Consider the following 25,001-nt stretch of genomic DNA (forward strand, 5'->3'; position numbering starts at 1 on the left):
CTCCACCTTCCCAAAAAAAGGGCCAGGAAGGGGATGGTCACACAGGACGCATCCCTGCGCCTCATGCAAGAGGCCACCCGTTTTTTAAGGAGCCCCCCGAAGCGGAAGAATCCTATGGCTGCTACTTAGCCAGCAGGCTTCTTCAGATGGATTGGGAGCAGCGCCTCATTTGTGAGCGCCTATTTGGGGAAACAATCCATAAGGGGCTGCAGGGCACGCTAACACAAAACACCCAACTACATGAGGCAGCCCCCCCTCCTCCTCCTCCTCCTCCTCCTCCTCCTCCTGCCACAACTGAAACACAAGAGCCACAGCCTCAAAAGAAGGCTACAGGGAAGGCTGCAGGGCAGCGTGGAGGAAAGGCTGCAGGGAAGAGAAGAAAGTGATGACCTGGGTTCAGTCTGGTCTGACAGAAGACGCAGGCTGTTGTAGGACCACAGTCTGGGGACATCTAGATCATCTGCTGGTGCTGTTGACCTCTGGGATTCTTGGACCAGATTGTGCTCCCTCTTATATGGACTCCGCAAGATCACAATTTTCTGGTACACCTACTTTTTCCAGCGTTGACTTCCTCTTTATTTTATTTTGACCATGAATAAATGGATCTTTTTTGAGTTTAGCAAAAGACTTTATGTGTTTTCTTTTAAATCATTGATTTTACACACAATGTTAAATTAACAAGGGACAACAATCTCATTGAGTTTGGAAAAAACACACCAAAAATACATTACTAATGTTAATAATGTTCAAGTGGTAAGTCTTGAAAATAAAAAAATTTACATAACCAAAAACGGTGCTTTGGGTTAACTTTATCTAAAAACTAAAAAATAATCACTATAAAAAAAAAAAAGAATAATGGGTTCTTTGTGGTAACTTTACAAACCTAAAAAAAAAAAAAAAAAAAAAGGGGAAAAAGTATTATTAGTATGGAAACATTGTTTTTAAAATGCATACTATATCATTCATGAGATCAAAGAGAAAAAGAATCCAGAAATCAGTTTGGGAGAACTCTGATTATGAACAGCAAAACACCTTCGTTCTTTAGAGCATTCGTAAAGAAGAAATAAAATGCGCTGCATTCAACGATCACAGATTTTGCAGCGTGATGAATGTGCTACCTACAATACGAACACTAGTTTTACTAGACCGAGTGCTTCCGTTTAGTTTTTGCTTATGAGCATGCGTCGTTTTTTTGTCCGTCAGACGAGCGGACTTCGGGGTCCGTCGTAGTTACGACGTAAAGATTTGAAGCATGCTTCAAATCTAAAGTCCGTCGGATTTGAGGCTAAAAAAGTACGTTGAAAGTCCGGAGAAGCCCACACACGATCGGATTACCAGCCAGCTTTAGTCCGTCAGCGTCCGTTGGACTTTTGTAGACGAAAAGTCCGACCGTGTGTACGCGGCATAAGAATCACGCAGACACACAGTAGGAATTTCAAAATAAAGACTTTATTTTTTGTGCACTGCTATGTAATAATTGTCAGGGCTTTGCGAACATTTTTGTTATATTTGAATCACAGAGGTTTCCATCACTATTCATTATCACTATTTCGTATTGCTAAAATTTTGCATATGGATGAAAATATTTTTGCTTGGTATAGAAGAGTACTTCTGTGAGCTTGATATGTACCATATATATGAGCACGGATCAGATATTTTTAATTGAGGGGTTTTTACCATCATGCATAAACATGATGATCTCTAGCTCCCTTGTTACCTCCTCCCATGGTCGCCTTCAGGACTTCTCCAGAGCCTCTCCCATCCTCTGGAACTCCCCGCCCCAGTATGTCCGATCAGCCCCTACCCTGTCCACCTTTAGGAGATCCCTGAAAACTCATTTATTCAGGGAAGCCTATCCCACACCCACATAACAACTGTCCCTGAGCCACCCCCATCAAATTATTCTCTGCAGCTATTACCTTTTGTGCCACCATCCCCTTCCTTTAGAATGTAAGCTCTACGAGCAGGGCCCTCCTGTACCTTTTGTATTAAACTGTACTGTAATTGTGTTGTCCCCCCTATACATTGTAAAGTGCTCCGTAAACTGTTTGCGCTATATAAATTGCGTATAATAATAATAATAATAATAATAATAATAATAATAATAAACAGTCATTTGGGGAAATTTCACTGCAGTTATTTGCATTTAGATGTTTAGAAGAGTGGCAAAATATATTGTTTTTTGACTGAGGAGGGTTTCCCCATTATTTATAAGTGAAATTTATATAATATTTAAGGTTAATCAGTTAGTGCTGCACTTTTTTGTTAAGAATATGTGCAAGTGTAGAAGGTACTGCAGCAAAATATATTTTTAGAAAGAAGAAGTCATTTAGCTATCGTGGCTCTGGGTTACCCCAACAATACATACCAGACCCTTAAGGTCCCCATGCTGTTTAAAAAAATAAAATAAGAAGCCAGCAGGGAAATTTCAGTTATTACATTATTCTTTTTAAATGTCACTTTTATTGCAGTACACTTAAAAAAAAAAAAAAAAAAAAAAAAATGCAGTGGGATTCCCCAAAAAATCCTCAACCAAACCCTTCACATCTGGTATAGATTTTAAGGGGAAATCCACTCCAAGAGAAAAAAAAAAACAACACGAGCCACTTCACCACAAACCTGACCTGGCAGATGGACTTATTGGAATGTGGATACCCCTTTTGAAATAAGGGGGCTTCCATATATTGTCCCTTCACATACAAAACTAACAGGTACACAGTACCTCTGGTTACTCACTGAAAAAAAAACTATGAAAAGTAAATAAACACATCATAGAAGAATGTATTTAGTGAAGAAAAAAACACAACCTCTGTCTATATATTAAAGTCTTGTTATGTTTTTGTTTCAAAATAACAAAAATGTTTTACTTACCTTCTCTGTGAGGTGGTTTTGCACAGAGCAACCTGGATCCTCCTTCTCAGGTCCCTGGTCGGCACTCCTGGCCCCTCCCTCCTGCCGAGTGCCCCCACAACAAGCAGCTTACTATGGGGCAGAGAAAAAGAACTGGGAGATCGGTCCCCACTGAGTCACCCAAAAAAAGGGAACATTTTAGAAGGACTATTTTGGTACTGACTTATACAGCGTATACTCAAGGTTTAATAAAAAATTAAACTTTTATTAAAACAAAAAAAATATAAAAACAGGATATCCAAATACATCCTAAAAAGTACACGATAGCAATCCATGTATATTACCAACATTCATGTCCCCTACTAGAGATAATCAAGATATGGTGGATTCCCACGGATATCATTTTTCTCAACATGTTTCGTGGGGTTCTGCCACTTCATCAGGAGAATATCTGAAATCAATCATTGAGATGGAAAACACTAGCTCTCACAATATCATAATACATAAGAAATTATTGAACAAGTAATAAGGTAAGAGGAGAGGAAAAAAGAGGACAATGTCACTTACCCGGGACCCAAGCCTAACTGGAATCAGAGCGCAACCAAAGTTCCCCCACGGTGGCTAAGGGGATGTGCAAAGATGGATGGTTGTCTATATTAAATAAAAACATTGTATGAGCAAATAATGTTCAACCCTATGAAGAACATTGGGAAGGATGGAGGGGGGAGAAGGGGAAAAAAGGAAAGGAAGGTGAACAGAGAAAACAAAGACAGAAACAAGAAGGAAGCAAAAACAACCAAAACAAATCCAAAAAACAAAAACAAACAACAAAACCAAAACCAAAAACAGAATACAATGAGAAAGAGAAATAGGGGAGAAAAGGCAGAAGAGATGGGAGAGTAAAAGGAAAGAGAAAAGAGAAAAAGAAAAAAAAATGTGAGAAAAAAAAGAGGGAGAGGAAAGAAAGAGAAACAAAAGGGGGGGTAGTGTTTCCCAATTCCCCCTCCTGCTTATTGCTCATAAAGGACCAAGTAACCATATTTGGGTGATGATATCAGCCACTATCCATGTCCCTTTGTTTACATTCCAGATGACAGCTTGGGGAGCTTGTCAATAGCGCGTGGTAGTCAGCGAGTAGAGTCAAAATATTTTTTGTTTCCCCTTATAAGCTACTAAATGTTTAAACTACTGCTATAATGGATTACCTTGTTGACCAGGAGAAATCTGTGTATTGAAGGACAAGCTGCCTGTTACTGACGGAGCTTTGAAGTCTCAGAATGGCCCAAAATTTGGCCTACCTGCTGGTAGAATTATTTTGAAATGACAGTTGCTTTAAAAATGTATTCCATTCAGACAGGTCATTTATATTTTTTCACAAAAATATTTTTCATTAATTTTATTGTATTAATATTTCATGATATAATTTTTCACCAGTTGAAGTGCAGAGAAGGTAATATATAATTTATATTGCACAGCTCAAACCAGAAAATTTGGGAGATTAACATTTCAGAAATTACTTTTTTTTATACTAAACTAACTCAAGTAAAATATAAGTTAATCATGCTTAGGTTTGCATCGATATAGTCACAAGTATAATTCATTTATGTTTTGTTCCTTTTCTAACTTTGTTATATATAGAATTCTGTTGCTTTTTGTCTATAATAAACGATCCTTTCTTTTACTTGGGAACCTGTCTTTTTCATTTTTAGTTTGATAGTTTGTTGAGTATGTGGGCTCCAAAGCATAAAAACCATTATAGACATATCGACCCAGCCTGCTATAACTCTTACCTAAATAAGAATTAAATTCTCCTTCCTCCAGCTGAGGAAAAGCTAATATGCAGGTCTTGCTGCAAGGCATTGTTAAAAAAAAAGAGGAATAGAAACTGCACATAACCTGTTACTATGTAAGCCTACTTGTACTTTTTCACCCTGTCCCAAGTTCTCCTTTCACCAGATGACCACAGAGAACTGTTACGTTCTGTACCTTTCTTTTTCCCTGAACTAAAATGCCTTTGACCCAATTATATCTTTTGTTCCCAACTCAACGAAAATAGAACATACTGAAATAAACCTTTGGGATTTTGTTATTATCACAGCCTAACAATAAGCATGTATTGCCTTTTTTATATGACCCTCCTTAGAGAGTTTATCTACAAAAATGCAATTATCTTTTTTGCACATTTCTAAATTACTTTGGCCTCAGTCGCTGTGTCACTGGGACAAGCAGCTACAAGTCTCCAAACACCAGTTGGTTCTCATTTGTATCAAATACTGCGGCACTAAATGTCTCAGAAAACTTGTGCGAGTTACTTACATTTAACATAATTACTTTGGGTACTTTAATTTGTTCAGTTAGTATGAATCTATTGTAGCTGGTCATTGTTGTACTTTAAAGCTTTTAGGATGAAAAAAGTGTAGGAAGATTTTATATATATAAACTTTTAACACATTTTTTTTGTTGAACAGCCGCTTCTGTAACGCCAGTACCCCAGATGGTTGTGTATGCCAGCTACTTACCACTCCATTTGAGTGAACAGAAGATTTCCATACTTGGGCAGATGGTGAGGACTTTTAAAATCATTCAGCCGTTATAAGACAAGATTGTGTAGAACTTTTATAAATTATTTATTTGTTTACCAGAGCTCAATTTGTATTCAAAAGCGTAAATGCTCCATATAATTATACTGTATATAACTTCTAATACAGTACTGCATAGTCATACATATTCTAGTATGATATCAAATAAAATGTAATCGTAAAAGCTACAGTTATAATATAATCTCAGTTCATGGTCATTATAGGCCCAAAGTGTCATTTATCAGCAGGTAGTTGTAATGATCATACACAACTTGAATATTTGTGCCATGATTTACCCTGTCAGCCCCACCCTGCTCAACAAATTTTGATCAGAAAATTGAAGGACCTGGCTTAAAAAATTATCTGCCGGACAGTGAATGCAGCCAGTCTGTTCAGGTATTCTGGCAGCTGTTGGAGCACTGCCTCTGAGAATACAATAGCTGGTAGGGGAGATTCCTTCTTCCACACTCTAAAGTGTGGATGGGAGAATCTACTGAAATCTTAACGTGTACGACTAGACTTAGATTCACAGGTAAGTAACCTAATTTCTTTTCTAATTTCTAGTAACCTAATTTTCCTAATTTCTGGGAATCTGTGGAGATAAAACAATTCTACTTCTTAAACAGAACATGTACATCTAGTGCAAGCTGATTCTAAGCTAAAATTAAAAAATAAATTTACAGGGCAAAGCCCATTTTGTATGGTAATATACTGTATGTGTCCAAGACCTTAACCATTTGAGTGCCATCCTGTATTATCAGTCACTATCAGGTAATTTTCAGTTTTAGTGCTGTGATACTTTGACTGACAGGTATTTGGTCATGTAACCCCAAATTAATTCTATATCTTCTTTTTGAGACAGATAGAGCTTTCTTATGGTGGTAATTAAGTAACCATTGTTTTTTTGTTTTTTTAATGTTTACTATATAAAAAGGAAAAAAGACCAACAGTTCTGAAAAAAAATCTTTCTATTGAAATAAAAATGCTGGGACAGTACAAACACCCCAAAATTACTCAATTTTTGCAATGTAGATACCCCAAGGTGATCTTGTCTTTTGCCACAATTTTTTGGAAATGAAAAAAACACTGATATTAAGGGGGTTAAAACATGGAGCTTGGTAATGGTGCACTAGATACAGTGCATAGCTCATACACAGAGGGAGGAGGTGAAGGGGCTAATGTACAGGTTTCATACAGTGGGAGGATGGAGATGAAGGGAATAATGTGCAGTTGTGCAGAATAACCAAAGATGACTCAGTTTACAGGCATTAACAAGGATAACGACCCAACTGTGCTTTATCCAGTGCCATTTGTAGTCATGTGATGTACATAACTTAAGGTATTGATTTTTTTTTTTTTTTTTAGGCTGACTCATCAGAGAAATTGAGACACTATGGATTATCTCACAGTTATAATCATCCAATACTTGTATCTAGGACTAGGTCATGTCCACTGGTGGCTCCACCAATAACATCTCCTGTTCCACGATGGAATCTCATACAGCAAAAAAAAGAAATGAATATAACAGATGAAGCCAAAGGTAATATTATGAAGTTGCACAATAGCTTCACATTTAAAAAACTGCAGCCTCTTTTATTAAGGCGAATTTGTGAGAATAGCCAATTCTACTGTATAAGAGCTAAACCCATAACTGACAGAATAAGCTATCAGGTCATAGTTTGTTTTTTGCAGTATTTCCAGTGCTCCCCCTATGGAAATAACTACTTTATTAAAATTGCTACTTGTAGATTCATAAACATGTGACCCTAGGTCAGTCTTCCCCCAAATCTTTAATTGGGATGGGGAAAGAGGATGTTAATACTTTCCACTATATTCAAGGCACACTGATTTCTTGTAACAGTGCGAGTGAATGCTACGTTCAAATAAAAACTTGCCCTTGCTGCAACAATCCTCAAGCTTGCAGAACCACTGGTGGCAAGAAGCGGGCTATTTCAAAATGTGAAAACATAAAAATTTTCGTTTGTGCAATGATATTATGTGGAAAATGTTTGTAAATTACATGTATAGTGTTTTCGGTTCCCTATATGTATTTAGTTTACTTTAGACAATGTTACCAACAAATCTTTCATTATGGTTTTAGTCCTAATAGTAAATATATTTGAAAGCTAAGTACCTTTATGCCTAACTGTTGCTATTGTTTACCATCTTTTCAGCAACAATGTTAGTTAAAGGTTTTAGAAAGTTGGTTATTTATTTAGATTAAGTTATTATCTGGCAGAATGAACAGTACTTTTCCTGGGAAATGTTTACATTAATATATTTCTCTACAGTGACTCAAAGGACATGCCATTGATCATAACAAGACACGACAAAGAGCCCAATTTTATCTGTACAGCCTCCATTTGTCATGTTCCATTTGTTGTATCTGGAAAATGTATATGTTCCTTCTACAGAGTTAGAAAATTTTAGGCCCAGCATACAAAACAGCCTTTGCAAAAGGCAATCAATTTTGTAATCCATAACAGATCCTGACTTTTACATCAAGGTTTTTTTGGCAATTTACTAGATAAATGAGCTGTATCTTGACCAAAAATAGCTTACTAAATTTTGCAATTTCTAGGTGATGTATTTTGTTCTGTATTTTACACACATATTACTTTCAGTATTTGGCTAAGTAGAAACAGGTTAAAGAACTGTACCACTTAACATGTTTAACATGTTCACGTATGTGAACTGACAGTGGACAGTAAAACTGTAGTTTAAAAAAAAATACTGGATGGAATAAAAGTAGAAACTTTTTCGCTACACTTACAGCAGTCATATACCTGACTCCCTCAAGAGCGTCAAGTGTTTTAGGCCCCACCCTGTAAAAGACATACATGTAAGCACTATCCTTCCCCGTATGTACTAGTGTTATTGATGTTAGTATAAGGTTTAATAATTATTTATATGCTATATAGTGGCTAAGCACAGATGTAATTACTGGAGACTTGCCCATTCAGATCTTCTTGTAAGCAAAAGAGCAATCTGCTTGAGCAATTACATTATTGGTAAAAATAATTAGGTTTCCCTTGCACTCTGAGTCATATGAGTTGGCTGACCATATATTAAATTTTTTTAATATCACCCATTCCACAAATTAAATGGGGAAATCACACCCACTGTGCTATTGTATTCTGATAGTGAAGAGCTTTCCCCGCCATCAGAATGCACTGATCAGTGTTGCTGGTGGCACTGACTGTTCAGGAAAAATCTGACAAGCTGGTTAAGGACAAGTTGATGGATAGAGCAACTTGTCTACAACCAGCCTGCCCATACATGGATCAAAATTTAGCTGAACCGGCCAAATTTAGATCCATCTATAGACGGTTTTAGCACTTGTGAGGCAGCTCACTTAGTGCACTAGAGATCTGAGCGTGGAATCAGGGCCAGTGCTAGACTATTTTGCGCCCTAGGCAAGACCAGCTACTAGCTGCCTCTCAACCCCAGTGTCATTAACCACTTCAGTCCTGGAAGATTTGGCTGCTCAATTACCAGAGCACATTTTACAATTTGGCACTGCGCTGCTTTAACTGGTAATTGTGCGGTCATGCAGTGATGTGTACCCAAACAAAATGTGTATCCTTTTTTCCCACAAATAGAACTTTCTTTTGATGGTATTTGATTGCCAATGCAAATTTTAATTTTTGTGATATAAACAGAAAAAAATGAAATGTTGAAAAAAAAAAATGAGGTTTTATACTTTTTTGTTATACAAAAAAATCCAATAAACTCAATTTTAGTCATACATTTAGTATGGGAATGAGTACAGCGCTGTGCCAAACAATAATAAAGCAAAAGGAGATTATAATATATAGTTAGCAGCTGACACACCTCTAGACATAGGCAAAGGCAAAAATAGTAAAAAAATAGTGTAGCGCTATGTGTATATATAAATCATAAATATAACATGTATAAACAGTGAATCAATTCGTCCTTTGCGGGAAAAAAACGGTATTGAAACAACACTAAGTGATACAAATTAGCATTTGAAAGTGGCTACAATAAATAGGTAGTATAAATCCGTAATATAAGCATAGGTATTGGGTGTAAAAAAACGTACATATGTGACAAATCAAATAATGTAGTCCATTAGAAATTGGCAATTAGGTCAATAGTGACTAGTGGAATAGAAAACCACCACCAAAAGTCTATAAGAATTGAGTGCTAAAAAATAAAAATAAAAATAAAGAATAAAAAGTAAAAAAATTCCCAGGGTTTCCTCCTAAACGAAGTTGTTCACTTCTGGCAGATGAATAAATAGATCACAGATGGGTGGAGGGTCTAGATAGGTGGCAGGACCATCACCGAAGCATCTAAGGAGGCTTACCGGAATCAGGTGACTTGAGAAGACCTACGTCTTACAAGTCTAAGAAAGCTTAATGACCACCAGGTCTGGCGAGATGAATCGTCAGATGATCCTCAGCTTCCAAAAGGGGGAGGGGTCTCACCACAGCTTCGAACGTCCCCAAAACAATCCAACAGGCCCAATGGATATTTCAAATATGATGCGAGAAAGAAAGCTCACATGGCATAATAACGTTTTAAAAAAGCATCAATTTATTAAAATGGAAAAAATGAACACTCACATGGTAGGAGATCAAAAACGGCTCATATAAAATCACTCGCGGTAATAGTGAGGGGTCCACCCGACATGTTTAGGCTACCAAGCCTTCATCTGGGGTGTGGAGCCCCCCCCACCTCACCGCTATTTAAACAAGAAATGACCCCCACTGGGAGTGTCACTATACCGGAAGTGACGTAATTGACGTAACTTCCTGGTTATTACAAATAGTGATATTTTACTATATAAATGCATAAAATAAAAAGGGCAATAAGCGGTATAATACCGCTGTCTCTAGCAGATGAAAAATCTAAATCACATAGTAGGAGATAGATTAGCCGCTTGGTCAGCTACTTCGGAAATAACCCGAGTGCATACCAAGCCTCACTTTCAGTATAGCCGGATCGCATTGGCTAAAGCGCTGTTCAGCTCCGCCCAATGGATCCAGCGTCGTAAAACGAGTGTGTGCGATGACATCATCCGCAGTACTGATGCGGCGCCAGTGCGCTCCACTCATGAAACCAAGCCTCTCTCCCACAACGGAAGCCAAAACACTTCCGGTATAGAGAGAAAGGCGCTGTTATGCTAGAGAGGGCCGGGAAAGGTCATGGTGATTTGACACCGCATTGTAAGTGTCAGCAAAGGTGGATTGAAGCAATCAGTGTTTAGATGATACAAAAACATCTTGGAATAGATGGCAAAACTAATTACAATAATAAGAGAGCATCAGTCATGACCAAATGATAATTGAATGGAAGCTAGAATGACACTGCCAGTGAGGGGCATAACATTACATGGTAAACAATAAAATAAACATAACGGGGTCTCAACATGAGAAGACATCCTTCTTATAGTATTCACTGCACAAATTATGTATATTCTAGAATAATAATAATACATAATTGAATAATAGTGTACAAGGTTTAATCTAAAATTATGTCAGTATATGGATCCAGACTTGGTATGAATACTAATAATAGTTAAAATAAAATTAAATTGAAATTGTTTTTTATATATAAAGGAGAGACCACAAGCTGAATAACTATGCTTGATTAATGAAAGAATTGATGTCCCACTCCACGTTAATACCTTGCGGAAAGTGGGACCCCAATTCGTAAATCCAATAAGTCTCCAGGCGGGAGACGCCCCTAAGGGTCGAACCACCCCGCCAAGGAGCAACGTATTTGTCGATAATGAGAAACTGCGTGCCCTCAGGGTTTCGGTCATGGAATTCCCTATAATGTCGAGGCACGGTGTGTTTGGTGCTACCTGCTTTGATAAGGTTAATGTGTTCAGATACTCGTGTTGTGAAAGATCTGATGGTCCGCCCCACATACTGCTTACCACATGGGCAAGTCAGTAGATAGACTACCCCTGTAGTAGCGCAAGTACATAATTGTTTAATCTTGTAGGAACGGCCAGTCACGGTTGAGGAGAAACTATGGCTAGCCCTCCTACCACTGATGTTAAACTGACAAACCAAACATTTTTTACAGGGGTAGAAACCAATCCAATTATGAAAAAAGGAAGGTTTATTCGGGGGGTTGATGACATTAGGTGCCAACTTATTTCGGAGAGATGGAACGCCTTTGAAAACCACCTTGGGGGTTCTGGGCAACAGAGGGCCCAAAACCTTGTCAGTTTTAAGGACATCCCAATGGTGTTCAAAAATTCTTTTGACATGTTTATATTGGATGGAAAAGGACGTCAGAAAAGACCATTTACAGTCCTCATTTATTTGTCGAGGTTTATCCTCTAGTAATGATTGGCGATCAGTCAAACAGGCATTATTAATCTCCTTATCTAAATCGGAGGGGTTATATCCCTTCTCCAGAAACCTATCCTTAAGGGACGCAGCTTGGATCTTGAAGGTGTTAAGGTCAGTGCAGTTCCTACGTAGTCGCAGGAACTGACTTTTAGGAATTGACCTGATCCAAGGCACATGATGGCAGCTATCGGTGGGTATATACCCATTCCGATCGGTAGATTTAAAGTAGGTGCTGAATACAAATTGGCTTTCCTTTCTTTCAATAACCAAGTCCAAAAAATGGACTGAGGTAGTACTCGATTCAAATGACAAAACAATGTTCCTATTGTTATTATTAAGGGTCGCCATGAAATCGACTAGATCATCTGGACTACCAGTCCATAGGAGGAGGATGTCGTCTATGTACCGAGCCCACAACAGAAGGTGTGGGTTACTCATGGCATAGACGACATCCTCCTCCCACTTGGCCATAAATAAATTGGCCAGACTGGGAGCGAACTTAGCTCCCATCGCGACCCCCTTATGTTGACGATAGAATCTACCATCGAACCAGAAGTAATTGTGCTGCGTTGCAAACTCAATTAGTTCGATAATATAGTCCACCTGGGGTGAAGCGAGTGAGGCATCCCTATGGAGAAAACATTTGACAGCATCTATACCTTGACGGTGCGGAATACAGGTGTAGCGGGATGCAACATCCACAGTTGCCATAATGAGATCACCTGAATAGGAAACATTAGAAAGTATTCTGATGACATCTCTGGTGTCTTTTAGATAAGATGGCATCTTTGATACGGATGGCTGGAGGAAAAAATCTATGTATTTCCCAATTTTAGAAGTGACCGAGTCGATGCCACTGATTATTGGCCGACCTGGAGGGTGTAGGGGGTCCTTGTGGACTTTAGGCAGGTAGTACATAACAGGTATGCGTGGGGCAAGGGGGACTAAAAATGATCTCTCCTTTTTATTTAGAATGCATGAATTAAAACCTTTAGAAACCAGTTTATGTAAATCCTTCTTGTATTTCTGTGTAGGATTACTAGATAATTCAGTGTATGTCTCTTGATCTCCCAAAATATGATGCATTTCATTAATATAATCTGATTTATTTAATAAAACAATGCCACCGCCTTTGTCGGCGGGGCGAATAACCAGATTTTTATTGTCGCATAAAGTCTTTAGGCCTGTTGAAGGTAAGGGGTTGTGAAATCTACGTTTTAATGGAATGTTAGTTAAATCTCTCAACACTAACTCTTTAAACAAATTGATAGCTGGTGGGAGTTGTGTTGGGGGGCTGAAAAGGGAAGGGTTGGATAAACCCGAATGAACTGTGCCAGACGTTGCTGCCCTGGCTACATTCCTGGAAGGGTTAGAGATAATATATCTCTGAACATTAATTTTCCTGATGATTTTTTGTCCTTTTTTTCACACAAATAGAGCTTTCTTTTGGTGGTATTTAATCACCGCTGGGTTCTTTATTTTTTGCGCTATAAAAGAAAAAAGACCGAAAAAATCTGTAAAAAAATAAATTTTTCTTCGTTTCTGTTATAAAATTTTGAAAATTAGTAATTTTTCTTCATATATTTTGGCCAAAATTTATACCGCTACATATCTTTGGTAAAAATAACCCAAATTAGTGTATATTATTTGGTCTTTGTGAAAGTTATAGCGTCCACAAGCTATGGTACCAATATCTGAAAATTGATCACACCTGAAGTACTGACGGCCTATCTCATTTCTTGAGACCCTAACATGCCAGAAAAGTACAAATACCCCCCAAATGATCCCTTTTTGGAAAGAAGACATTTCAAGGTATTTAGAAAGATGCATGATGAGTTTTTTGAAGTTGTCATTTTTTCCCACAATTCTTTGCAAAATCAAGTTTTTTTTTTTTCTTTTTTTTTTTTCACAAAATTGTCATATTAGCAGGTTATTTCTCACACACAGCATATGCATACCACAAATTACACCCCAACACACATTCTGCTATTACTCCCGAGTATGGCGATACCACATGTGTGAGACTTTTACACAGCGTGGCCACATACAGAGGCCCAACATGCAGGGGAGCACCTTCAGGCGTTCTGGAGCACCCAGGCCAATTCTGACATTTCTCTCCTACATGTAAAAATCATAATTTATTTGCTAGAAAATTACATAGAACCCCAAAAAATTATATATGTTTTTTTAGCAAAGACCCTAGAGAATACAATAGCGGTCATTGCAACTTTTTATCTCGCACGATATTTGCGCAGCAATTTTTGGAACGCGTTTTTTTTGGAAAAAAAACTGTTTTTTGCTTTAAAAAAAAACAAAACAGTAAGGTTAGCCCAATGTTTTTGCATAATATGAAAGATGAAGTTACGCCGAGTTAATAGATACCTAACATGTCACCTTTCAAAATTGCACACGCTTGTGGAATGGCGCCAAACTTCACCACTTAAAAATCCCCATAGGCGACGCTTTAAAATTTTTTACTGGTTACAAATTTTGAGTTACAGAGGAGGTCTAGGACCAAAATTATTGCTCTCGCTCTACCGATCGCAGCGATACCTCACATGTGTGGTTTGAACACCGTTTTCATATGTGGGCGGGACTTACGTATGCGTTCGCTTCTGCATGCGAGCACACGGACAGGGGCGCTTTAAAAAAATTTTATTTTTTTTTATTGTTCATTTTACTTTATTTATTTTAGTTTGACACTTTTTTCCAAAAAAAAAAAATTTTTGATCACTTTTATTCCTATTACAAGGAATGTAAACATCCCTTGTAATAGGAATATGGCATGACAGGTCCTCTTTACAGTGAGATATGGGGTCAATAAGACCCCACATCTCACCTCTAGGCTGTTCCTGAAATAAAAAAAAAAAAAAAAAAAAAGATCCTGGCTTCGATCATAGCGGTGAGTCGGTAGAAGCACCGGAGGGCGGCGGGAGGGGGGGGCGTCCCCTCTCGCCTCCCGTAAGAACGATCAAGCAGTGTAACAGCCGCTACGATCATTCTTATGGTGTAGGGAATCGCTGGCTGAAAAAGATGATATCTGAATGATGCCTGTAGCTGCACCCATCATTCAGATATCCCCGCACAAAGTCAAGGACGTCGTATGACGGAAGGCGGGAAGTGGTTAAAACGCTTTTTTTTTTTTTAACACAAAGTTGTCCATTTATACAATATTTCTAACACATAGCATGTATATACCAAAAATGACACCCCAAAATAGATTCTCCTACTCCTACTGAGTATGGCGATACCACATGTGTGAGACTTCCACAGCCTGGCCACATACAGAGGCTGGGTATGGCTGAGCATGGCTGGGTATTGCAGAGTATCGCCGAGTATGACTGGGTATGGCAGAGTATGGCTGGGTATCACCGAGTATTGCAGAGTATGGCTGGGTATTGCAGAGTATGGCTGGGTATGGCAGAGTATGGCTGGGTATCACCGAGTATTGCAGAGTATGGCTGGGTATGGCAGAGTATGGCTGTGTATGGCAGAGTATGGCTGGGTATGGCAGAGTATTGCGGGTTATGGCAGAGTATTGCAGATTTTTGTGGGGTATTGCAGAGCATGGCTGGGTATGGCAGAGTATGGCTGGGTATCACTGAGTATTGCAGAGTATGGCTGGGTATTGCGGGATATTTCAGGGTATTTCAGGGTATTGCAGGGTATGGCAGAGTATTGCGGGGTATTCCAGGGTATGGCAGAGTATTGCGGGGTATTGCAGGGTATGGCAGAGTATTGCGGGGTATTGCAGGGTATGGCAGAGTATTGCGGGGTATTCCAGGGTATGGCAGAGTATTGCGGGGTATTGCGGGGTATGGCAGAGTATTGCGGGGTATGGCAAAGTATTGCGGGGTATGGCAGAGTATTGCGGGGTATGGCAGAGTATTGCGGGGTATGGCAGAGTATTGCGGGGTATGGCAGAGTATTGCGGGGTATTTCAGTGTATTGCAGGGTATGGCAGAGTATTTCGGGGTATTGCAGGGTATGGCAGAGTATTGCGGGGTATTGCAGGGTATGGCAGAGTATTGTGGGGTATTCCAGGGTATGGCAGAGTATTGTGGGGTATTCCAGGGTATGGCAGAGTATTGCGGGGTATGGCAGAGTATTGCGGGGTATTCCAGGGTATGGCAGAGTATTGCGGGGTATTCCAGGGTATGGCAGAGTATTTTGGGGTATTGCAGGGTATGGCAGAGTATTGCGGGGTATGGCAGAGTATTGCGAGGTATTGCAGGGTATGGCAGAGTATTGCGGGGTATGGCAGAGTATTGCGGGGTATTGCAGGGTATGGCAGAGTATTGCGGGGTATTGCAGGGTATGGCAGAGTATTGCGGGGTATTGCAGAGGGAATTGCAGAGTATTGCACAGCATTGCAGGGCATGCAGAGTAGTAGGGATGGCTGAGCATGGATGGATGGATGGCTGGATGTCTCTGTGCAGCGCTGTGGGCACTACAGATGCAGCCCACAACGCTGCAGCCATCCATCCGCCTCTTCGGTCACTGTGTACCGATCGGTACACAGGAGGAGAGGAGAGGGGGAGGAGAGGAACCGGCGTCATCAGATGACGCCGGTTTGTTTACATGTGATCGCTCCGTCATTTGACGGAGCGATCACATGGTAAACGGCCGCGATCAGCGGCCATTTACCGGGATCTGTGATGCGCCGGGTCCTGTGGACCCGGCGATCACGGATGCTCTCGAGTGCGCGCCCTAGGGGGCGCGCGAGAGCAGAATTCTGGGAGGACGTCCCTGGACATCCTCCCAGAGTTAAACAACCGCCCTGTAGCCGTCATTTGGCTATGGGCCGGTTGTTAAGTGGTTAAGTTTCGACGGGGGGAGCGAACTTGAGACCCTTATTTAAAATGGTTGTCTCTTCCTGGGTAAGAATAGTGTCACTCAGGTTAAATACCCCCTGACAGGCTAAACCCGTTTCCTTTTATCGTCTCTGGATCCTCCTCCCTCCTCTGGACCCTCTCTTGTTTCTGGACCTCTTTTTTTGTTTTGGGGGTCCTCGTGAAAACCCCGAGTGGTCTGTGGCCCAGAGTAGGGTGGTTTATAGGGAGATGGACCATACCCAGCATTGGGAAATGGGTATACATTTTCATTATAGTGATCACGCAAGGGTGAATTTCGGTTGTATGTAGAGACTGGAGGGTGTCTATAATAAGGTGGATTCTGATGGTAGGGATAGTGGGAGGAGTCACGGTTACGAACTGGAGAACTCCTATAACGGGAGTTATCTCGGTCGTAATAGTGATATTCATCGTGACTACGATGATCTCTCCTATTTCCACCTCTGCCCCTACTTCTGGAGTAGTGACCTCTACCCCTTTGTTGATTTCTAGGGGTATGAGTACTAGGGTGTCGACCCCTATGTGAAGGGGGGCCGCCATCCTGGAACCGCCCCTTGTCAACAGGAAGTTTGGGGAGAACAGAAGGCTCCCTAGAAGGAGCTACAGTGCTGGTGCTCTGAACATTGGTTTCCATTGTAGACTCCAAGGGGGGTGCTGTGATGGATTTTTGCCATCCAAACACCCTTCCCGCCTTGTAATCCCCAATGTCTTGGGAATACTTTTTATGCTTCTTGCTTTTCTGTTCTTTGTCCTCTTTTACAAGATATGCTTGCAAGTTAGAGGACAGAGTATTGTATTCAACCGAATTTTTGAAAGTGAGTAATTTATCTTTCAGCTCCTTGATCTCCCGATCTAAAGTCGAGAGACGAATACGTTTCCTCGCAATGAGAAAATCAAGGAACTTAATACCAGCATCATTGAAATATGTAAACCAGGAATCAAGTTCAGACTCACCCTGTTGAGGGTGAACATCCCACCTAAGGTCATACATTTAGGCCAAAACGTATTCAGCCACATGTCTTTGGTAAAAAAAAATGTCAATAAGTGTATATTTATTGATTTGCACAGAAGTTATAGTGTCTACAAACTAGGGTACATTTTCTTGAATTTACGCATCTTTTAGTTTATGAGTTTCATGAGGTGCTAAAATGGCAGGGCAGTACAAACCCCCCAAATTACCCCATTTTGGAAAGTAGACACCCCAAGGAAATTGCTGAGAGGCATGTTGTGCCCATTGAATATTTGATTTTTTAGTCACAAGTGATTGAAAAATGACAAAAAAAAAGATTACACAAAGTTGTCACTAAATGATATATTGCTCAAACATGCCATGGGCATATGTGAAATTACAGCCCAAAATATATTCTGCTGCTTCTCCTGAAAATGGGGATACCACATGTGTGAGACTTTTTTGGGAGCCTAGTCGTGTACATGACCCCGAAATCCAAGCACCGCCTTCAGGCTTTCTAAGGACGTAAAATGGTGATTTCACTTCCTCACTACCTATCACAGATTCGGAGGCCATGAAATGTCAAGATAGCACAACCCCCCCCCCCCCCCCACTGATCCCATTTTGGAAAAAAGACACTTCAAGCTATTTGCTGAGAGGCATGTTGAGTCCATGGAATATTTTATATTTTGCCACAAGTTTCGGGAAAATTATTTTTATTTTTTTTTTTTAGTTGTCACTAAATGATATATTGTTCAAACATGGCATGGTTATATGTGGAATTATACCCCAAAATACATTCTGCTGCTTCTCCTGAGTATGGGAATACCACATGTGTGGGACTTTTTGGCAGTCTAACCCGTACAGGACCCAGAAAACCAATCACCACTTTCAGGCTTTCTAACGGCGTAAATTTTTGATTTCACTCCTCACTACCTATCACAGTTTCAGAGGCCATGAAATGCCCACATAGCACAAAACCCCCCAAATGACCCCATTTTGGAAAGTAGACACCCCAAGCTATCTGTTGAGAGGCATGTTGAGTATTTTTCAGATCTTGCTTTTTGTCACAAAGTTTTGAAATTTGAAAAAAGAAAAAAAAATACATTTTTCTTTTCTTTCTTCATTTTTAAAAACAAATGGGAACTGCAAATTACTCACCATGCCTCTTAGCAAATACCTTTGGGTGTCTACTTTCGAAAATAGGGTCATTTGTGGGGGTTTTATGCTATCTGGACATTTCAGGGCCCCCAAAACTGTGATAGGTAGTGAGGAGTAAAATCACAATTTTACGCCTTTAGAAAGCCTGAAGGTGGTGCTTGGTTTTTGGGGTCCTGTACGTGGCTAGGCTCCCAAAAAGTCTCACACGTGGTATCCCCATATTCAGGATAAGCAGCAGAATGTACTTTCAGGTGTAATTCCACATATAACCATGCCATGTTTGAACAATATATCATTTAGTGACAACTTTGTGTAAAAAAAAAATGTATTTAATTTTCCCGAAACTTGTGGCAAAATATAAAACTCCATGGACACAACATGCCTCTCAGCAAATAGCTTGACGTGTCTTCTTTCCATAATTGGGTCATTTGGCAGAGCTTTGTGCTAGCTTGACATTTCATGGCCTCCGAAATTGATAGGTACTGAGGAGTGAAATCACCATTTTACACCCTTAGAAAGCCTGAAGGCGGTGATTGGTTTTCAGTGTCCTGTACACGGCTAGGCTCCCAAAAAGTCTCACACATGAGGTATGCCCGTACTCAGGAGAAGCAGTAGAATGTACTTTGGGGGGAAATTCCACATATGCCCATGGCATGTTTGAGCAATATATCATTTAGTGACAACTTTGTGCAAAAACAAAAAAAGTTTGTAATTTTCCCGAAACTTGTGGCAAAATATAAAATATTCCATGGACTCAACATGCCTACCAGCAAATAGCTTGGGGAGTCTACTTTCCAAAAAGGGGTCATTTGGGGGGTTTTGAAATGTCCTGGCATTTTATGCACAACATTAGAAGCTTAGGTCACACATCACCCACTCTTCTAACCACTTGAAGACAAAGCCCTTTCTGATACTTTTTGTTTACATGAAAAAATTTTTTTTTTTTGCTAGAAAATTACATTGAACCCCCAAACATTATATATATATATATATATATATATATATATATATATATATATATATATATATATATATATTTTTTTTTTTTTTTTTTTTCACACAGTAATTGCGCAGCGATTTTTAAACGCAATTTAAAAAAAAAAAACACTTTTTTATTTTAATGCACTAAAACACACTATATTGCCCAAATGTTTGAAAAAAGATGATCTTATGCTGAGTACATGGATACCAAACACGACATGCTTTAAAATTGTGCACAAACCTGCAGTGGCAACAAACTACATACATTTTTAAAAGCCTTTAAAATCCTCTACAGGTTACCACTTTAGATTTACAGAGGAGGTCTACTGCTAAAATTACTGCCCTTGATCTGACCTTTGCGGTGATACCTCATATGCATGGTGCAACTGCTGTTTACATATGACACCAGACCGATGATTGCGTTCGCCTTTGCGCCTGATTATTATTATTATTATTATTTATTTTCCCTGTTTTTTTAAAACTGTTCCTTTAATTTTTTTAAAATCATTTGTATTGTTATCTCAGGGAATGTAAATATCCCCCTATGATAGCAATAGGTAGTGACAGGTACTCTTTTTTGAAAAAATTGAGGTCTATTAGACCCTAGATCCCTCCTCTGCCCTCAAAACATCTGACCACACCAAGATCAGTGTGATAAAATGCTTTCCCAATTTCCTAATGGTGCTGTTTATATCTGGCAAAATCAAGTCATGAAATGCTTGTAGCTTCCAGTTTCTTAGGCCATAGAGATTATTGGAGCCTTTCTGGTCTCCGATCAGCTCTATGGTCAGCTGGCAGAACAACCATCTGGATTCTCGGGTTCCCTGCTGGGACAGGAGAGCCTGAGAAAACCATGGAAGACTAGGGGGGGACATTCCCTTCCACTGCTTGTAAAAGCAGTCTAGAGGCTAATTAGCTGCTAGGATTGCCTTTACATGAAAGCCGACCGCTGGCTGAAAAGAATGATACCAAGATGATACCTAAACTTGCAGGCATCATTCTGGTATAACCACTCAAAATCAGCATATATTGTAATGTTCTTTTTTTCATGCAGCCCATGGGCTGAACGACAAAAAGAGATTGATTGGTGGGTATGCCCACCATTAGAATGCCGCCCTTCATCCACTCACTTCTAAATGATGGGCATACATGCACCAGTATTTTTTAACTGTGGTGGTGAAATCACCTCCTACAGCGCTGGAGTGGCTGATTTACGTATCATGAGAGCAAATGCTGTTGCTGTCAAGATAAATAAATCAGTGCTGCAGCTGAATGGCGTACCTGCTAAGCAAATGATGGTTAAGAATAAAACAAAGTAACATTACAGTATAACAGTAAGACATACCATACCTGCAAAGCAAATACAATAAAACAGTAAAAATAAAACATTTTTTAACGCAATCTGTGCCTAAAAAATATATGCCAAAGCAAGGGGGTGCCAAAGCATGGGGGCATTTCGCCCCTAATGTTAGGAGCAAATCGCCCCTCCACCCCTGCCCCCATGCTTCGGCATATATGCTCTTTTTTTAACTGTGGTGGTGAAATCACCTCCTACAGCACTAGAGTCACGCTTTACGTATCATGGGAGCAAACGCTGTTGCTGTCAGAATAAATAAACCCGTGCTGCAACTGAATGGTACAGCAATTAGGTATGGTACCAACAACCGGTCGTTGAGGTCCGCCCCTCCCATGTTTGTATTCATGGACACAGGGGTTTCTCCACAACACCAGTCGCCGTAGGAATTTGGACTTTCGTATCTGCGTGAAGGGAGGACAGAACAAAAACATTCAGTGAATCCCTCCACTTCACTGCTAACAAATTACTATATTTCAAGCAGGCTCTCTCCCCTGTCTAAGTCGGGAATCTACAAGCGTTTGGGGGAAGCCCCGGCGATTAGGTTGCACAGTGCCACATGCTCCAATTCCACAATCAAAAAAGGTGACTAAAAAGTGGCACGCTTGTGTAATAATTGTCCACACAGAAAGTGGTACCCCTTTCCGAATAAGGGTGACACCAAGTCCCACACAATCTTACCAGCATTCCCTATGTAGTCTGGGCAGTTCTTGGGCTCCATGTGACTATCTCTTCCCTCGTAAACCAAAAACTATATGTATAGCCTGTTGCCCCGTCACAGAGCTTATACATCTTGACCTCATATATGGCATGCTTGCTGGGAAGATACTGTTTGATAGACAAGCGGCCAGAAAACTTAATCAGGGACTCATCAACGCAGACAACTTGATCGGGAGTAAACAAGGCTGCAAACTGTTGCATGAAGTGGTTTACGAGGGGCCGAATTTTGTGGAGCCAATCGTATCCAGGGTCACCCTGAGGATGACAGAGTTCATTGTCATTGAAATGCATGATGTGCTCGTATCGTGTCCTGGTCATGGAGGCAGAGAACAGGGGCATATGGTGAATTGGGTCAGTGGACCAACATGACCGCAACTCACTTTTTTTAACTATGTCCATAAGGAGGGATAGGCCCAGGAAGGTCTTAAATTCGGAAACCGTAATAGGTATCCAATCTCTGGCAAGGGCCAACTGAGGATTAGTGACGATGAATTCACCAGCATAAAAATTACTTTGGTCCACAACAGATCTATAGAGATCTTCCGTGAAAAACAGCGAATAAATATCAAGTGACATAAGATCAACTGTTTCCACTTGAATTCCAGGTTGGCCAGTGAATGGGGGAAGTACGGGTGCTGCAGAAGTGGTGGGCTCCCAAATCGGATTGGCCGATGCAACAGGAAGTGCACTATGGGCTCGATGGGCCTGTCTTTGTCTTCTTGGTGGCTGCGGGACACTAGTTGTGCTAGCCACCTCACCAGCTTGAACTGACTTATGGGACTCGCCACATCACCACGTGATACTGCATTGCTGGATGTACGACCAGGATGTACTAGGCCGCTGGTGCTTGCCAGTTCACCAGAAGGATGTGCGACACTAGTACTGGTTCTCTGCTCTATATGAGAGCCCTGTGGTTCTTGCACCTCAACAACAGAAGAATGGGGTCAGGTATGCTTGACCTTGGCAGGGACCACTACTCTGTCGTCAGAGCCATCTGTCATTGTGCCACTGCTGTCTACTGGTTCGTATTGTGGGCCAGAATTGGACCCTTCGATTGGACATTTTGGTCTCTAAATTTACTGGTACACTAGTGAGCCTCACAGGAAAAAAAGAGCACCTGATTGTTAGCGACTGATTCAACGGTACCAAAAAAATGGTTATCGTTCGCAGGGATCACGCCTGACTCTGCGAATGCTGCAGTTATGTGTTTAGTGTTTTGAAAGTGACAGTAATTGATTGATACTGCACTTGGGTGGGCTAGGCTTGGCAGGGGGACTAAATGCAGGTGCTAGCAGGTATCTAGGCTGATCCCGCTAATGCTGCGTTTTTGGGAACCCTAAACTTTCGGGGACACTAATATAATTCTGATCAGATCAAAGTTATCGATCTGTTCAAATACTATACTACTAAGGGAGGTGTATGGTGCAAGCATGTTAGCGCTACTGGCACTAATTTGAGGCTGCCTGGGGAGACACAGACCCTAACTGACGCAAAAACTGATGTCACCCACCGGGTGATCAGGGGGTTAAACCTTTTATTAAGTAGTATATGGCGGGTTACTAACTAACCGGCGTCACCCGTGACACTAATACGGTAATCACTGGTGAGAGGGGGTGATCAAGGGGTTAAACCTTTGTTGGGGGGTCCCTAGACCTATCTGGGGCTACTACTAAGTACCCTGATTATTGTCACAAATGACACCAGTACAGTGATCAAAGAAAAATATGAACACTGCACTGGTGACACAGTGACAGGGAGTGAAGGGGTTAATGGGGGGTGATCGGGGGGAGGGAAATGTGTGCCTATATGTACTGTGTCATTGTAGTGTTGGTGCAACTTACTCTGAGATGTCTTCTCTCCTCTCTCTGGAACAAAAAGGATTCCACGAGGGGAGATGACATCACTTCCCCTGTCTGTGTTTACACTTACACAGGCAGGGGAAGGATTTCATTCGCCAGAACCGATCACCAGGTCCAGGCCAGAAATAATTGGCCTGGGCCTGGAGACTGACCGGTTCTGAGGCGAATACGATTGTCACACGCGTGCCCCTTGGCGGCCGGGCGCCTGACATAAGGTAACGTCACTTTGCCCAGCCAGGCCAACCTGCCGCAGTAAAACTGCGGCGGCTGGTCAGGAACTGGTTAAATAACAGCCCAATACACGCTTTAATCACTAATCCCAGTGTGTATTGCGTTAATCTGTCACAGTGCGTTTTTTTTTTATAATGGCACTACTATTTTACTGTGTGCCATTATAAAAAAAATATTATTGTCAGAAGTGGTCACAGTGGTGGAACACCAGGGCCCGGTCGCAAGTGCTACCTTTGCATCCCTGGTAGTCAGGGCCAGATTTAGAGCATCATGAGCCTGGTGCTGAGGATTTTGGTGGGCTCATGGATTATGAAGCCTCTTACCCTGTATGCTACATTATTATTTTCTCCTTCCCACCTTCCTTAACCACTACTTGTGCCTAGGCACTCCTTCCATCACCACCCACAGCACCTGGGAACCTTCCCTCATTATCTACTGTGCCTGCAGACTCCCTTGCCCTACCAACCACTATACCTGCAGCCCTCTACCCTCACCACCCACCATGCCTGGTCCCCCCCCCATCCCTCACTATCCACCATGCCTAGGCACACCTTCCCTCACCAACTACCATGCTTGCAGCCCCCCTTTACTGCAGACATACTACAGGAGATGGTCAGAGACTGCAGACATACTACAGGAGATGGTCAGAAACTGCAGACATACTACAGGAGATGGTCAGAGACTGCAGACATACTACAGGAGATGGTCAGAGACTGCAGACATACTAGAGGAGATGGTCAGAGACTGCAGACATACAACAGAACATGGTCAGAGACTGCAGACATACAACAGAAGATGGTCAGAGACTGCAGACATACAACAGAAGATGGTTAGAGACTGCAGACATACAACAGGAGATTGGTCAGAGACTACAGACGTACTACAGCCAAAAGTTTTGAGAATGACACAAATATTAATTTTCACAAAGTCTGTTGCCTCAGTTTTTATGATGGCAATTTGCATATACTCCAAAATGTTATGAAGAGTGATCAGATGAATTGCAATTGATTGCAAAGTCCCTCTTTACCATGAAAATGAACGTAATCCCCAAAAAAACATTTCCACTGCATTTCAGCCCTGCCACAAAATGACCAGCTGACATGTCAGTGATTCTCTTGTTAAAACAGGAGTC

The 25,001-nt window shown here is 40.8% G+C and overlaps 1 protein-coding gene across 4 annotated transcripts in view; it reads left to right on the forward strand.

The window, feature by feature from the left end:
- Positions 1-25,001, forward strand: part of ADGB (androglobin) — a 505,879-nt gene that overhangs the window by 206,120 nt on the left and 274,758 nt on the right. For all 4 annotated transcript variants that reach the window (XM_073627819.1, XM_073627820.1, XM_073627821.1 and 1 more), the window contains exons 10-11: positions 5,319-5,413; positions 6,795-6,969. In XM_073627819.1, the coding sequence (XP_073483920.1) occupies positions 5,319-5,413; positions 6,795-6,969 (270 nt within the window). The remainder of the gene's footprint in view (positions 1-5,318; positions 5,414-6,794; positions 6,970-25,001) is intronic.

This window comes from Aquarana catesbeiana, linkage group LG04 (genome assembly GCF_042186555.1).
Source record: "Aquarana catesbeiana isolate 2022-GZ linkage group LG04, ASM4218655v1, whole genome shotgun sequence".
Lineage (NCBI taxonomy): Eukaryota > Metazoa > Chordata > Amphibia > Anura > Ranidae > Aquarana > Aquarana catesbeiana.